The following is a 17,851-nucleotide window of genomic DNA, read 5'->3' as shown; positions in this document are numbered from 1 at the left end:
GTTTCATGCTCATATAAACTGGTTAGGTATTATATATGAGAGGATTTGCTTAGCCTACACCCACAAAGTAAAAGTATTTATCCACTGCGACTTTGGTTAATGTTTTCTTTTAAATATCACTTGTTAAATTTTGGTTGCTAAAATTTAATGTTGTTTTTTTAAATATTAATGTTGGGAAATTCCATAGAGGGAACTCTTTTAATCACACTAGCACGCAAAATAACATTTTCCAAAATAACATTTCTTAAACAAGAAAACATTAAACTATCCTAAATTATAAACCCTAATATCAACCTCTAAATATTAAACCCTAAATACAATAAAACATATATTTATTACATAATTTATTATTTAAACATTTAGAATATTTATTTCATTTAAATATATTTATTATTATATGATTATTTTAGAATATTTATTTCATTTAAATATATTTATTATTATATGATTATAAATGTGCTTATATCAATCTTTTTATATTTCTAGTAAATGATATTTCAAATTTTTTTTCTTTATATGCTATTTTAGGATAACATAGTTTTTTTTTTGAGAAAGTATTTTAGGATAACATAGTTTAGTGTTATTCGAAAGTATTTCTTTATTTTCTGTATATTTGTAATTTTTGGTGTTACTATAGCATAGTGTAAAACATCTTTTCATCTTCTTCTTTACCAAGTTAACACAAACACTCAAATAAAAGATTGAAAAATTCATGCTTGTTTTCGAAGATAGTAGAAAGGATCGTTTAATAGCATTTGTTAGTGTAGCGGTAAATGAGAGTCCTAATCTAAAAATAATAATATATATTAAGAATTTTTTTTAAAATAAATACACAAATTAGATTTAAAATTTCAAAATTTTAGATAAACTCTTAAACTTATAGTTTATACTTTAAAGAAAAAGCTTATATATATAGATAAACCTATTAATTTTTAAAACCATTTCATTATATAGTTAAATATATAGTAAATATTTTTTTGAATAGGGTCTTAGTAAAATCCGACTCTGAGCATAGATGTAATAACTTATGAAAACATGGAATAAAGGAATAAAAAAATTACAACTTGATTAAAAAAAGTTCATGTTCGAAAATGCGGTCACTCAGCCGCTTAAACGTCGTCCGAGGATTAACCACGATGAATATGAGCAAATCGTTAAAGTTAGGTGTTGATCCGATTTGATCCGCATAAGACCGCATAGTTTTCACGTTGGCCGCTTAATATCCTTAACAAAGTAAATTTTTTTTTATCCGTGTAAAATTGAAATGCGGCTGATTACTTTTTATTCATTACTGATATATTTTGTGTAATTATTCATTACCAAATAACTACAGTTAACTATTAAGTCCAAAATTATTGTTCAAACTCAAAATAAATACATACATACTGCATTTGAGAACTTTTACGTATGAGACAAACCTTAATCTAATTGTTCGATAAATCAACAGAAAACTGTTTATAGTTATCCATTAAAAATTATATAACTATGTCTATAAATTTGTGTTATCATGTTTAAAACTAACTAAACATATTATAAATATATTAAATTGTGCTTAAAACTAAGTCTGCGTATTTCCTGAATACTTTCTGATTTGTTGGTAATTCGGTAAGTACGGTAAAACCGTCCGTTTATCAAAAAGCGCCACTCCGAATATGGAAAAATTGTCAAAAAAAAATTACACTTCTTCTTTCTGTTTTTGCTAAAATGATAAACAAGTAAGCAAAAAAGAAATGATAAAACATACCGACATGCATAGCAATTATAGAATGAGGATGTTGGAGGGTTGGAGAGAGGTAGAATGACACGTGGGTAGAGTGGTAGGGTAGAGAGTGTAATAGAGTGCGAATAATGAAGAATGATGAGAGATTGAGAGGCTTTGCTTTGTTGCATTTCAAATTTAATCCTCGATTCTATCTTCTTCTCATCATATTTGTCTACAATGCTATATGTTGTATGCTTGACAAAAAAAGAATGGTTGTAAATTGAATGATTCATTGCAATTTCTAACACTATCTTACTGATTCCGTTTTCTAACTTATGTTTTCGTTATTAATGGTACGACTTTTTTTTTGGTCAAAATGGTACGACTTTTTATAATAAAGGATTAAAGGGGCACAGCAAACCAACCCTATAGTCCATTTACCATACAAAAAAAAACCTCGTTGGAGTATATGACACATTTTGAAAATCTCCTACTTGTTGCCGTTTTTACGTTTATAATAGTATTTAAAGTTAAACTACATAGAGCATCTCCAAAAGCAACTTTAAAACCTCAAATATAAGGTTCTCCAAAAACAACCTTAAAACTTCAAATATAAAGTTTTATGTATTCTAAGAACAATCTCAAAACCTCAAATTATAAGGTTTTGTACAGTGAAACCTTATATTTGAGGTTTCACTGTACAAAACTTTATATTTGAGGTTTCATATTTTTGTGGTCCTTGTATTCTTATGTCTTTTAAGTAGTTTTGATAACTTTTTTGTTTATCATTTTAGTTCATATAATTTTACTTTTTTTATAAATTGTATATATGTTTTTATAAATTCAACTTTTGCATATAACTTTAAATAAATAAATAAGTTTTAAATGAAAAAAAACAAAGCAAAAATTGCTATTAAAGTGTAATAGTTTTTACATAAATAACAATGATGAATAATTATATTTTCTTAGAAAAATGATTTCGTTTGTAATAATCTCTTATATATCTGTTATTTTCTATTACAGTGTAATAGTTTATTAATAAATATTGTTTATAACATTTTAGTGTACACTTTAGTTGTTATAAAAGTTTTGTATTTTTCTTTGATTTTTGTCTAATGTTAAGAACTATAATGTAAATATCTAAAACTTTTAAGGTTTATTTTAAGGTTTATCATTGGAGAAAAGCATCCTCAAACCTCAAATATAAGGTTCATCCAACTTCAAATATAAGGTTGCTCTTGGAGATGCTCTGACATATCTTCTCTATTTCTTTCTTTAAAATATAAATTGTTATTCTCTATATTTAAAAGAACAATAATAATCTCTATATATAAGGTTACTCTTGGAGATGCTCTAACATATCTTCTCTATTTCTTTTTTTAAAATATAAATTGTTACTCTCTATATTTAAAAGAACAATAATAATCTCTATAAGATATATATATTTAAAGAATACTATTTAAAAAGACATTGAGATAAATTTCATTTATATTTTAAAGTTCTTCTATTTAACAATAAAAATAGCAAAATATATCAGAAATAGTCTCAAATTAGTTGTATGATCTTGAGATAATGTAATTTGAAGTTCTAAAAGCATAAAGTTTACATTTAGAAATAATCTCAATTTAATCGGATGATCTCCCGAACACTTTATATGTTCTACCATACAAGAAACAGTCCGAAAGATGGACCTTGACTTGGTAGGAATGTCCTACGATTTGGACATGAACTAACCATGTACAGTTAACTAGATTGAAATATGATGGAATAGTTTTTTTTTTATTAAAGTAGAGCCCGATTAAAGATTCTTTCAAAATTTCAATATTAATAAAAATTAAATAAATCTTATGCATCACTTACCACATATCGAAATACTTTTGCTTTAAAAGAAGGAAAGACAACCATTACTTCAAAATGACTCACTGCAGCAACAGTTCACGTTTTCCTATTTCTCAATTCTTTTATGAATGGTTTTTGTAAAGAATTCTGGTATTATTAACTCTACTTTTATTTTCTTTCCCTGGTTGCTGCCATGTCAGTAATTGTCCCAATTTCTTACAGGAGTGAGAAATGACTAAATGAGGAGTCAGCATGTCAAGATTCTCCCATCGATTCCATTTTCCCCTAACCTCCAAAAATTTTACATAGAAATTACAAACAATAACGTAACCAAATGACATTATCCACTATTCAGTTAATATTCTCGATTCCAGGTAGCCTAAGTGGGCATGGGGCGTTTCAGCCGTTGCAAGGATTAGGTACTTATGTTGCCTCGCCTCTCTCCCATGTCGGTCGCTACGCCTCATCAACTAGATTGTATGCCAGCAGGGATAAGACATTATAGCGTCTCGGTGGTGGATGCCCAGGCGAAGGGCGAAGTTGTTTTGTTCCTGGGTTATCTTTCTGTTTTATCCAGTTTCAGATTTGTAAACTGCTTGCAGTCTCCTGTTTGGGCTAGGTTATATCTAATCGATATGTTATAATTTTGAAAAATAGAATGCAAAGAAGGAAACTTAAAGACTATATATCTAAAAACAAAAAGATTAGAGCTTTGATTTTGTTTTGTTTTTTTCAGATATATTTAGTCTTTTTTTATTGGATATCTTTGGAAGACGGTATACAAATATGGCGTAAACAGATATAGACATAGCCACCGACTTGATTATGACCTCCTTGCCACCTTGAGACATCATTCTTGCTTGGTAACCTGATAGTTTATCTTTAAACACAAATGCCAATTTCGCAATTTTGGTGTTTAATACATGATGAAAAAGACACAAAGTTCCCCAAAGACAGAACCCATATATGATGCTAAACCCGGATGAATTTCAGTTAAGCACCAACTCTCGAAAGATACTTTACTATGTGTTTATTGGTAGAAAATAAACCAAAGCGCGCCACTAGATCTAACAAAATCTCAACGTCTAAAAAGTCGATGTTGACAATACAAAAAGTTAAAGACTTGTTGATATGTAATATGTATATACACCAAAATCCACAGATAAACACGAAGGAGATTCGGAGTATCCACTAAAAGAGTTAATAATAACCATTCGCTTGACAATATTGACTCGTTGCAAAATGATGATTCTGAGTAAATAGTCAGTCTAGACTCTAAATAGTCAAATGTAACGTCGCTTCGTTACAGTGAATTGTTATTTCCATTTCGAATGATACTAGTAAAAAGTCGAATTTGAAGTCTATGGTCTGGGCTATAAGACCACCCACTGTAATTTAGTGGACATAGATCATGATGTTCGCAGATAGTTTTGCTTAAATATAGTTTTTTGAGTAAAATACTTACTGGGTAAAGGCTTTTACCGTAAAACCCGTTAACTTATTCCGGAGGCCACATAGCATAACTTTTAGTCACTAGTACTGTGTTTACTGTTTAGTATCCCGCAGAGGCGCAGACCAACCGTAAACAAGATGGTTGTCATGATATTCCCCTCTCGAGAGGAATGTACAGGAAGAAAGCAAAGATGAAATAACAAACTGAACACCAAACAGAAAGGTTTAGCGACTCTAGTTAGTACAAAAGGTTTTAAGACTACGAAAGTCTTGAAATTAAATTTTACACGAACTGATTCGACATAACAAAGTAAAGGGACAACGGTCTAACTAAGAACTAAGAATAAATCAGTCTTAGTTCAAACCAATCTTCACAAGACAGTTAATCGTTTAAGAGCTAGGCAAACTTTAAAGTTTAACCAATTAACTGTACTAGCATTTCATTGACAAGCATGCCAATAAGTACAAGAAAGGCATGTGTTGTATTTAGGTTACTGAGTGAAGAAATAAAACCTTTGTATTTAACTGCAACAAGAAGTAGAAATGAATTGGTGAACCTGATCTCTCATATCCCTTTTTAATGAGCCAAACGCTTAGGCCGAACCGAACTCTGGCTGGGTTCCTGGGCCCTCTGGCCGGACTCTTAGGCCGAACTCGTTATTCGGGTATGTCTCCCTCTCCAACATTCAAGTTTTCGAAAACTATTGTCGAATTCATGATGTTTTCTTCTAGTGTGACATATGATAGACTCTGCAGGACCTAGCCAAATAAAATCATTCTACGATATACTAAAGAGTAGTCGTCAAACAAAATAAAATAAAATACAAACACTAAAACATAATTAAAAATGAAACTCATCTAACAAAACAAAAAATAAAGAGACTGAAATATAATTAGAGAGGCATGCAAACTGTTAACCGGTTCTCTAACCCTCCCACGGACGGATCTTGACTGCCTCCATCAACTCCACCATTGCATATGAAAGCTCCTCCGCAGCTCTGTCCGCAGCAACCTCCGCTTCTTCTTTTCTAGATTCGAAGTCCAACAACGTTTCCCAGACTTCTCCTCTTAACTCTAAAAACATCTCAAGGGCTTCTTCTTTTATCATCCCACTCTTAGTTTCAATTTCTTTTGACATTTCGTCCACAACCATGTAGGTTCGAGTGGCCCTGTCAGCCGTTGTTTTGGCCGCCTTGGCAGTTTCTTGGATAACAAAGTAGGTCTCATGAACTTTTTCAGCCAGAGATTTCAGTTTTACTCTCCAAGCTTTGATATCCTCCTCATCTCTACTACATCTTAGGTCATCTGATACATCTCCCCAGATATGATCATTAATATTGAGGTTCAGGTCGCCTCTCAGAGTTACAAGCTCCGAGTTAACGAAGTTCTTAATCAGCTCCATATACACCCCTATCTTTTCTCCATCATCTCCCAACTCTTCACTTAACTCTAAGAGGCTCATAGACAAAGTTTTTCTATGTTTTTCAAGATCTGAGTGGATAACTTGCAGGATAAGCTCCGTTTCTATATCCATCTTCTTTCCATCTTCTCTTAACTCTTCTAATAACTTCCCCATCTTCTCTAGTTCATTGATCTCATCAACAATCCCTGTATAGAAACAACAACAAAAACACTAAGTACTCATAACAACCTAGCCTAGTGGTTTCGCATTGTTCATCACACAGTGTTCAAATATATTGGAGTTTGTTGGAATAAAAAATAATATGAAAAAAATCAAGATAGCGCCAAGTTTGAGTAACTATTGTTCACTAAAAAATACTAATTAGGGTTTATTTAATTACCGGGGGTTATCGGAACTTCATCGATGTGGGACTTATGAGGAGGAAGTGATATGGTATGATGAGATTTATAAGATCTAACAATGTACTCGATGATGTAAACAGAGTGGTTCACGAGGGAGATAAAAACGGTGAGACGCCAAACGAGTAAGGTTTCATGAGAGCTTAGAGCCAATAGAAACATGAACCGGTCTGATAGAAACAGCCAGAACCCACCGATACCCTAATTATAAATAAGTAAAAACCAAGTAAAGTTAATTAATTAGATGTAAGATAGATACATTAGAAAGAAGAAACTTACAGAGGGTCCAGTAGAAGAGAGTCGAGGGCATAAGAAAAAGAATATTATGGCGAGAAGAGTAGTAGGGAGAAGCAGAAGGCCGATCAGAACTGAGAAGAAGCCGGAGAAGAGGAGAAGTATGACGAGAAACGGACGCTCTATCCAAAACAAAATAGTCGATAGGTCTTCTATTTCCTTCTCGTTTCTTTCTTGTTCTTCAGTACTATTCATCTTCTTCGTTGATCAATAATGTTACGTTGCCAATAATGATATCATATAACCTATTCTGTTATAGTTTTTGACGTATACTGTATACATATAGGTTCCTCTACTAAAGTTTGACTTTGCGGCTTCGAGTAATTGGTTTTAAGGTTTCGTTTTTTCGTTAGTTTATAGAATAAAATCCCAAAGAAATCACAAATAAGCCATATCTCATAAATTTAAGGGATAATTTGCAAAATACCCTATTTAGGATTTGAAATTTGAAAAATACACTGTTTTTAATTTTTTTTTTAAAACTACATTTTCTTTAAGGTGAATTTATCTTTTTGCCCCCAATTTGATATATCAATAATTAATATATAAATTCGAAATTAATAAGAATTATAATTATTTATGTTTAAACTAAATATGTGTTTTAAGATAAATCCTGAAGCTAAACCAAGAGTTCCGTAAAGATGAAAAAAGAGATGATGATGACTAAAACTATTGGTTTTACCAAAGAGAAAAAATAGAAACAGCGTACGTACATAGAAGAGGATTATATATATTTATATAGATGGATAAGCTTCTTATTTAGTTCATCAAGTTTTTGATCAAATGCATCTTGAAATGCAAGAAAGCTGTAACCAGAGCTGAATCTAATGAAAACGAAGAAAGCAGACATGTTTTTTTCTTATTCTTGGTTTTACATTCTTAGTTTTACAAAGATAGTGGCGTTAGCATTTGAAAAAAAGTAACTGTGTTGTTCTTTCTTCTAAAAGTGAAACGAGACTTTTAAAAAAAAAATTGTCTGCTCAAAACATTGTGCAGTTCAATTGGCTTCTCAATGCAAATAAACGGCATCAGTGGAAACCCATTGAAGAGCATAGCCGCCTTAAAATTCAAGAAAAGCAAAGTATGTGTTCCTTCTGAGATAAGGAAGGTTATGACCTGAGTGAAAATAGTTCACAGGTGATAATGTCGCTCGCGTCTAGCGAAGCAGAAGAGTTTCCAGCACCAAGGACCAGAACCAGAACCAGATTGAATATAAATTCTTTCAGTCCGTTGAATGTTACTCCGCTACTCATCTCATACTCACAGAACCGTAAAATATTAGATTCTAACTCATTGCCCAACCTATTTATACTGAAATCTTCATGATCCATCTTAACTATATCGTCAAACTTCAGACTTCAAACCTTCCTTAAGGGTAAATAACATGATTTTCCTGAAAAAAAAAACAGAACTATTGTCAGAACTGAAGAGAAGCAGAATCAATAGAAAAAGAAAAATCATGATTCTGTGTTGCGTACCTTTAGAAAAAAAAAAAATAAAGAAAGGAACAAAAAATTCAGAAAGGGAGAGGATGGGAGAAGGAGACGAGAAGACGACCCGTTGCTTTCTTTTATTTTTTCAAAACACTAAAAAAATTTAAGATATATTAAAAAAATATAGGAACGATATTGTTTAGTATATTAAAAAGATATTATACAGATTCTAACAATTTTCAAACAATTTTTTAAAAATATAATAAGAATTAAGAAATATTAAAATTGGGCAATTTGGTAAATTTATATATAAATAAGTGTATTTTTCCAAAAGCTTAAACAATGATGTATTTTTCAAATTATAATCTTATTTATTGAAGTGCATTTTTCCAAATTTCCCCTAAATTTAAAGCTATGCAAATAATTATCCCTAAGTTAAAAACAAAAAGATAAAATTCTAGATAAATTATGTTTAAGAATACCGTTATTTCTATTATCAATGCATGATTTTTTTTTCAAAAGAATAATATGACTTCCGAGTATATCATATGATTAAAACAACATATATGTAAATTCAAATAGCAAACTATTTTCACATAGTTAATTTATCCTTATTCAGTATGGTATATAGCTTCCAATTTCTATTATATTTATCTATTCAAAAAGATCAACGAACGAAAAAAACGTGACTATTCATAAGTTAGATATATGTTTAATTTGTTCAACAAAGTTTTCATAAAAACTTATTCTGAAAAGTTATTGATGAAATCTAAATGGTCCCTAAATCATTACATTGTATAGTTGTTTTCCGTTTTCAAAAATGTTGTTTCTTTTAAATTTCTTCCATGTTTGCAGTTTGCTATGCAGCAACTCGGATGCAGCAACATATAGGTAAAAAATAAGTGGCATAATTTAAGAAATGGAAATAAAATAAGAAGTGTTCAGAAATATTTTGGGATTTATACAAGTGACGTACTAAGACAATTATTGGATAACTCGACTTGACATACCATCTGGAGGATGTTGTCAGGTTCCTGGTAATCTTTTCAATCGGACCTCCAACCAATTCGTGAAACCATAAGAGATAAAATAGATCACCATCAACCTGAAAAAACAAACTTATTCATATAAATTCATTTAACAAAATTTTCTAAACAACCTAAGGTGTAATTTCTTAAAGAAATTAGATGGATACTCAACCACTTACAAGTGTAAATCTTTCTCTTTGTTTATCTCTTCTTAAACTCGGGTAACAGAGTTCGCCCTAGCCTCCTTCTCTCCCGCGTCCAGACATCGAGGCGCCGTTGGTTTCTCCAGATCTCGACGTCGGCGGTGGCTTAACCCGCCGGCGTCGCCGCTATTTCGTCGCTCTCTTGCCTTTAATCATGTCCTATTATTTCGTCGTTTCTATTCTCTTCACCAGGGATTCCTGAAAGCTTCAATCAAGCCGCACCTCCTCAATCAGCACCTTTCACCAGAATTCACTCCATCCTTCACCGCAAGTTCATTCCATCCCCTTAGATCCCGTGGTCTCGACGACAATTGGCTGTGGGATTCCACTCTTGTCCCGTCGTTCAGGCTCGGAATTTCAGTGTATCGGAAGTATAAGCTCTTCTCGTATCAAATCCATCACTCTCACACCGTCAAGACGTTATCTTGAAGGTTTCATTTGTGGATCTGGCTGTCCATCGTGCGTCTCATCCAACGGTCCAGCTCTGGGCCAGCCGTGGGTTAACCTGACGTCCAATTTAAGTGGGAATCCACTCCGGCCTCCAACTCTGACATCCACCCTCCTCAATCAGCTAGGAAACCTCCGACATCCGCCATCCATACCGCCACCAGTCAAACTTCAAACCTCAACTTCTAAAGTTTTCAAATCTCGGGTTCGTGGGGCTCCACAATTTCTAACTCGGAATTTAGAACTGGAAACTTGTCGTTTGCTTTGTTTGTGCTCGCATTGTGTCTCCTCCTCAAAGCTAGGGTCCTCTCCTCATTTAAAATGCACGAAGGGTTCTTCGGGATGTACAAGATGAGATTATTGCAATATCATTTTGTTTTGCAGAATTTCTATGTGGGTTCACCAACTCTGATATGGGTTTTGCCATCCTCCTCAGATGAGGAGAGTATCTCACAATCATGCCTCTCTTCTATGAATGGAGATGCTCTCTCGGATTATCTACTGAGTCCTCGGTTCAACTTACCCACCTATTTGTTATCTTGCGTAGCGGTCTGTACGGGGCCAGAAGGTGCAATCGAGACTACTTTGTGTTTTCTCGTTGGTGAGGGTTGTTCCTCAACGTCACTTGTGACTATTTCTCAGCTATCCGACTTTGTTGTAGCTTCTTCGACGCATTCAAACTTTGTTTTGGATTCACTGTCAACTTCGTATGAAGACTTATCTTGTTTGATCTCATTTTCTATTGTAGTTTATGATTTGTCTTCAAGAGGATGTTTAATTCCCTCTTGCCCTTGTAAGCTTTGAAGTTAAGTTTAATGGAAGTTGTGTTTCAAAAAAAAAAAACTCGGGTAACAAATGACTTGCAGACTTATAAGAATATTAATTTACTATTTGTATGGAAGTATCAAATACTTCAATAAACATATATGTTTATCTTTCAAATGAATGCATTTCCTCACAGTTTAGTAAAATATAATTATGGAGCCATGACAGTTTTTGAGACCCGATCACTATTTTTTTTTAATTGTCCACCCAAGGGGTCTATTTAACAGAAAATGTTTGGAACACCATCAGATATATATGTCGACGCAATACCAATATCGTCATATATTATTCATGGAGCTTTTTAGCGCATGTACTTTTGAGTTTTGACCCAAAATAATACAATGTAAAACATGATGTTTTTTGTCAAACTCCCATAAATGTTTTTTGAGTTTTGATCCTTCCACATTTTCATGAGTAGAGGGACATCCATCGAAACTAAACCCGACCAAATGATTCCTTATACGGAAGGTGGAGTGGGAGATGATCCATGACGTAAGAAAGGCTGAGGCGAAATATCTTCTCCAGGTAATTATCATGAAGTTGTTAGACTGACATTTTCGGTGAACTTGTTTCAAATGTTGAAAATGACAAATGTCATGGTTGTAATGAGAGATAAACGAAGTCCAATGAGGAGAATCATTTATGAAATTTGGCCACACCACCATCAAAGAAAAAAACATATTACTTGCAAATAGGTTTACAAAAACAAGGATGAAGTCTTACATACAAAAAATTAAGTACAGGGCTCGGGTTATTATTAAATGTTCAGTCAAAGATATTAGAGATTCGTTCATGAGTTTCCGTAGATTATATTTTTTGACAAGCATAACAAAAAAGCTAATAAATTCAAAGATATATTTTACCAAATGTGGCATTTTAAAGTTGTTTATTGATTGCGTGTTCATATGAAGTTTTTGGTCAGTATCCTATTGGCGAAAGAAATTGTAATTAAACAGAAGAAAATGAAAACGGCCGGCGAAAAAAGATCATGCTGATATGTTACTTCTATTCACACATACCCACATGATATTACATTTTTTTTAAAAAGAGTTCGGTCATCACGTGTTCCTCCTCGACAAGCTTCTCCAAAACCCCGTCCCATAAAACCGTTCCAACATTTCATTCTCGAGCACCATAACGTCGTTCACTGCGCTTTCTTCAAAAACGATAACCTCAGCCGTTGGATCTTCCTCCTTCAATTTAGCGTGCACGCTGCTCTGACTCCCTTCGAGCAAACCGTGCCGTTTCGCCACAAAACGCCGTCGTTTGCTTTGCTTCCACGCTTTCTTGCAGACAGCCGCGGGAACCCTGTACACGGCAAGGACAACGAATTTCACCACCGCACAAGGGCAGCAACAACAGATGGCCGCGCACTCGGCCGCCGCTCCTCCCGCTACCTCACCTACTTTTCTCCTCTCCGTGTGTTGTTTGCTCATCGGCAGAGCAGGAAGATTGATTTCCCCCGAGAGAATAGAATCTAGTGAGGCTTCATTGACTATGGTTATGTTTTGCAATCAGATCATCACGATCCCAGGAAGATGATTTTTTTTATAAAAAAAGGGTGGATGAAAAGTAAAAAAAATAGGATGGGAACAACCTAACGGAAACAGCTGTTCTGTGCGATGATTTTCGGGATTGGTTGGAATTTTCAGACCAAGTGAAAGAAAAACTCTGGTGAAAGAAAGAAAGAAAAATAGAAAAGTAACGGATTCCAGATAAAAAAAAATGGAAGTACATGAAATATTATCGGAGAGGATATACATATAACCAAAGATTTTGTTATCCTTTTCCCTAAAATTAGAGATGAACAATTTATAAATAAAAATAAATTGTTTCTTTTTATTTTTGTATGGTTTGGGGCCACACGTGACGTGAGTGATTTTTGGAAGAAAGTGATTTTGGACTTCTCTTCCCCCACAAACCTACCACTTGTGTTGCTTCTGATTCTCTTCTTTTCTCAGCTTACTATCTGTCTGATTGGTTTTTTTTTCCTTTTTGTCGAATTGCTAGCTAGATAGGACCTTACATTATTTGATGAGGGACACAAAAAAATCAAAACAGAGGTTGAAAAGACAGGTAGAGAAACATAAATAATTGTTTTATTTATTTTATATATGATCTTCGTTGGACAGTATGTATGATCAGATGAAGACAGAGTGTTCGGTCCGATGGTGTGGAGATTTGGAATTGGCAGCCACCAGACACGAACCGGATGAAATAAAATATCAAAGAAACTAACAAACGTTCAGACTAGAAAATAAAATAATGTGACACCAGTAAACACATTGTCCACAGAAAGAAAAAAAGAAGAGCTAACTAAAGATTATCAAACTCAAGCCAATCTCAATCGATAGTATAGTAGGGCAAATCTTTCTTTTGAGCTACAACTTAATCAGCTTATCTAATTGTCTGATTCTTATGCATTCTCATCTCCAACATTTTCCAACGAGTCGTGGCGAGAATATGATGAGGACATCTTTCATGTTCTCTGAGCCTTGTCGAGATATGCTTCCAATCATTGTACCCTGTAGCTGCCAAGTTCCCACCACGGCCGTGATGATCATCATCATCTCTGAACAATTTGCAGGAGAAGCAAAAGGCCTTATCCAAAACCTTTGAGTAAACCAGCCAACGTCGATCTGCTTTCTCACCCTTCACCATTAACTCTCTCACGTAGAGAGCATGCGAGAAACGCCTCCCAGTAGCAGCATCCTTAGGAAACTGATAATCACTTGATGGGGCCTTGTCGTTGGACCAATCTTAACCAATAAATCTCTCCACCTCGTATCAACCTTTCCCCAGTTCCCAGGATCTGAAAAATCTTCAGAGAGTTGTTCCTCCTTCTTCTTCTCACTTTCATCATCACACTCATCCAAGCTCACAGGATTGTTGACTTTACTCTGACCAATATCGTCAACACCCTTTTTCTCTCTTGTTGACTTCTCTCCAACGAACCATGCAACGAATATGATCATAACTCGTTTCATGTTCTCTGAACCTTGTCGAAACATTTCCCCAATCATTATACCCTCTAGTCACCAAATCATCATCACGTTTCTGATCATCATCATCATCGTCTCTGAACAGCTTGCAGCAAAAACAAAATGCTTTATCAAAAGCTTCCGAGTAAACCATCTAGTGTCTCTTTATTCGCCAGTACTCTTATGTATAACTCATGCGAGAAGTGCCTGCCGAGAGCATCCTTGGGAAACTGATAATCAGTTGTCGTTGCTAGATTTATCGGGTTTCTTGATAAACTTGAGCATGGCGTTGGATTGAGACTTGACAAACTCTTCAATCTTCTTTCTCCTTCTTCTTTTCTCAGCTCCGCTTGCTTGTTTTCTTATCCCCGACTGTGGTGCCATTTTTCTATTTGTCACTCACACTAACAAACAAAAAAATATTAATTAAGACAATATATAACATTCAATATTTTAAACCAGATTAACTTTGTTCGAACATTACTTTATTCCAAATCAATAAACAAATCAATCATCGCATTCTTTCTTATTCTAGTTCTGAACCCTAACGTGATCAATACTTTTTGAGAAACATAATATAAACTAGGGTTTGATTTGTTCGAGCTATTTTGTTCTGCATCTCACAGAGATATCAACAAAAATGTAATTCTAATTGCTAAATTAATCTGGCAGATGCGAACATAATATATAAGATCCGAACTTTACAGAATATGAGAATCTGACGAACCTGAATGGAAATGGACAAGAAAACTACCGAATCAGTAGTTTAATAGCACAAGTGAACTCTGTTTATCGTCGCTCAGGATTCCCGATTAATATTTTTTTTCTTTTGCCCTAAATCTTCTACGAAACTTTTATAGCATTTCGTTTGATGAAAAGTTGGCCCGCGAAAATTATTGGCTATTTTCGCTCCAACGATATTAAAAAAAATTTGATTTCAGGCTTTATAAAAGTGGGCCATACGAATGACTTGCCTTCTTGGTTGTTTGTGGGCTAATGACCAGTTTGATTTCATATGCTTACATCTTTTTTCCTTATTTCACATATATGCGCCTATAACTGATTAACCCGAAACTGCAATGTTGAACACAAATTAGAGCTTCGTGGATGCTTAGTTAACAAACAGGGAAAGAGGCAATAAATGATTCTCTGAATGTTAAGAAAAAAAAAACAGAATCAAAACTTGTCTTTCACAGTTTCCAGTAATTGGAAAAATGATATCTTTATTTGTAAATCAACATCCATAACAATACAAGCTCACTACACTATAACATTATAACAGAACTCAAGTTCTGTAAGAAACACACGAGAACAAATATTCTTACGCGGAATCACAAAAGGGGAAATATAGTAAGAATGATGATATAAATATATGATGCATCACCTAGTAAAGCTATGTAATGCTCAGTATAAAGAAAAAATCGTGAACAAGGCCAACACAAGAGAGTTCAAAGCTAATCCATAACCTTTAGTGGCCATGCCACCTCCGTTTTTCTTATCTTTGTCCGATCCTTCAGAACCTGAAATTTAACCACTTAATGCTATTCAGAGATAATCTATTTAGAATTGTAAGACCAAAAACAACATGTTGATTCCTTGAAATATAATCAGTACCGTCAATGCTGTAGATGTATAATCCTAAATGAAATAAAGCTGAAATCTAGATCTTGGGGTCTTCTTAATATATTTTAACATAGGAAAATAATAAATCTAACCTCCAGATGATGAATCTTCACTTCCTGCTGGAGAGATGGTTGGAAAACCAAGAACTATTAACCAAGAAACAACAATGAATATATGTATGTAAAAAGAAATAAAAGAATATATGTAAATAAATAGTAAAAATACATTTCTTAAAAGTATATTTAATTAACTAATTAAAAATACTTTAATTTTTTGGTTCGGTTTAATTCAAAACCAAATAAAACTAAATAATTTGGGTTGATAAAATTTTGAACTAACTGGTTTAGACATTATGATTTGGTTTGGGTTGGTTTTGTTTTATTTTTCGTACCCCAATTTAGAGGTGGGCACTTTACCCCATACTCGAAGTGGCACCCGAACCCGACCCGAAAAACCCGAACCGAAATCCGAACCGAAGTAGCAAAATACCCGAACGGGTATTGAATTATGAGAGATTGGATATCCGAACCCGAACGGATAGTACCCGAACCCGAATGGATATCCGAAAATAACCGAACTTATGTACTATTAACCATATATTCATAGTTTACTTCTCTAATTTTATTCAAAATACTTATATTAATTATACACATGGTTTAAAATTAGATAATATACATATAATTGCAAGAAAAGTGATTTTTTGCTCAATTAAAATGCATGTCCAAATTTTAGTTTCATGCATTAACAAAAGCTACAACTAAAATTTAAAAACAATAATCAAATTAGTGTATTTTATTTTTAAGATTTTATCTTCAAATCATTCAATGTATTAAAAATAAAATATCAGTTAAGTAAAATTTATATTTTTTAAAAGAAAAAAACTTGAGAAATGAAGAAGTTAATTTTTTTTTGCAAAATCTAAATATCCGAAAATCCGACCCGAAATAACCGAACCCGAACTAAAAATACCCGAACCCGACCCGAAGTACAGAAATACCCGAACGGGTTTTATACTCCTATACCGAAATACCCGAAAATCCAAAATACCCGATCCGAACCCGAACGGGTATCCGAACGCCCACCCCTACCCCTACTGGTTATACTCTATTTGTGTTCAACTAAAGTTATGGTCTTTTTTATCAAGACTATCTAATTATCTGAGCCGTTCGATTGAGCTTAATTGGATCGGACGTCCAATAACGTATAAAAAAGTAGGTGCACGTAATGAGTAAGAAGTACCTGAACACAGACTAGGCGAAGGAGCTTTCACACCGCAGATTGAAGAAAGTTCCTCCGCTCTCTGCTTATCAAGCTTGACTCCGAAACGCGGCGATGCACCGCCGCCGAGAAGATTACAGACGCACTCCGGCGAGCTCTGAGCCATCCCAGCAAGCTCAGGGCAACAGGCAGCTTCTGGCTTAGTCTCGGTACTCCCTACCTGAACGTACGAGAGACAGTCTGATACGTTTAGCATACTCACTAGACAGTTCGTCGGAGAAGAAGGTCCATCTGCGGGCACTGGTTCTGGTGCCGGAGGGGTCTGCGCGGAGGAGAGAGTGAAGAGGAGGAAAAGGCCTTTGAGAATGTTGGCTTTGAGCATTGTTGGTGGGAATCTGATTAGATCTGAGTTGCACTCAATGAAGTTAGAATTAGATATTAATTTTGTATATTTTATGGACAAGTAACTTCTAAAGTGAAAAATAAAATAAAAAAAGCAATGTTTTTGTTTCTTTGTGAATGGAGCCCAGTGTTTTTTTTTTTAACTAAAACAGTAAATATAACTGTATAAAGTTTTGTGCGCACATAAAAAAAAAACTGTGTAAGGTTTAAGTGTACCATTTTACCGGATGTCGGTGAGAGCAAGTGGTGTAGATTGTGAAATGAATATGAACAAAGTGTTCTGTAAACTATGTTGGGTTAAATTTGGGTGATAGTGAGAGAAAATGTGAGGCTAACGCTAATATTCAAGTGTTCAAATGATCATTGCTCTGGATTATTGTTTTATTGAAAGGAAGAGTTGAGGTTTTTTCTTTGCTACTTCGGCAAGGAATTTCTTATACGATGATACACAGTCGCCATGATTCCTCGTTGTTTATAAAATAACCTTGAGTGGTTTGTAATTCTAAAATGAGAAGAGCATTCAAACTGCAATGATTATCACTCTACCCCACTAGGAATGATGGCTTTTTCAAAACTTGGTGGA

The 17,851-nt window shown here is 34.0% G+C and overlaps 3 protein-coding genes across 3 annotated transcripts; all 3 read right to left on the bottom strand.

Moving 5' to 3' along the window:
- Positions 1-5,810: 5,810 nt before the first annotated feature.
- On the bottom strand, positions 5,811-7,427 carry LOC108836723 (uncharacterized). Its single transcript, XM_018609836.2, has 3 exons — positions 7,094-7,427; positions 6,796-7,015; positions 5,811-6,601 (listed from the first exon to the last, which is right to left on the bottom strand). Exons 1-3 carry the CDS (start codon positions 7,301-7,303, stop codon positions 5,919-5,921), a joined length of 1,113 nt encoding a protein of 370 aa, XP_018465338.1. The 5' UTR covers positions 7,304-7,427; the 3' UTR covers positions 5,811-5,918.
- A 4,360-nt stretch (positions 7,428-11,787) lies between these two features.
- On the bottom strand, positions 11,788-12,822 carry LOC108810043 (uncharacterized). The gene has a single exon (XM_018582170.2). It carries the CDS (start codon positions 12,478-12,480, stop codon positions 12,103-12,105), a length of 378 nt encoding a protein of 125 aa, XP_018437672.1. The 5' UTR covers positions 12,481-12,822; the 3' UTR covers positions 11,788-12,102.
- Positions 12,823-15,228: 2,406 nt separating this feature from the next.
- LOC108809061 (non-specific lipid transfer protein GPI-anchored 12) lies at positions 15,229-17,306 on the bottom strand. Its single transcript, XM_018581186.2, has 3 exons — positions 16,888-17,306; positions 15,741-15,794; positions 15,229-15,545 (listed from the first exon to the last, which is right to left on the bottom strand). The coding sequence occupies exons 1-3, from the start codon at positions 17,246-17,248 to the stop codon at positions 15,430-15,432; spliced, it is 531 nt and encodes a 176-aa protein (XP_018436688.1). The 5' UTR covers positions 17,249-17,306; the 3' UTR covers positions 15,229-15,429.
- Between the last annotated feature and the right edge of the window lie 545 nt (positions 17,307-17,851).

The sequence above is a fragment of the Raphanus sativus genome, chromosome 6 (assembly GCF_000801105.2).
Source record: "Raphanus sativus cultivar WK10039 chromosome 6, ASM80110v3, whole genome shotgun sequence".
NCBI classification, from domain to species: Eukaryota; Viridiplantae; Streptophyta; class Magnoliopsida; order Brassicales; family Brassicaceae; genus Raphanus; species Raphanus sativus.
Note: the sequence above shows the minus strand (reverse complement) of the source record. Positions and strands in the feature narration are given on the sequence as shown.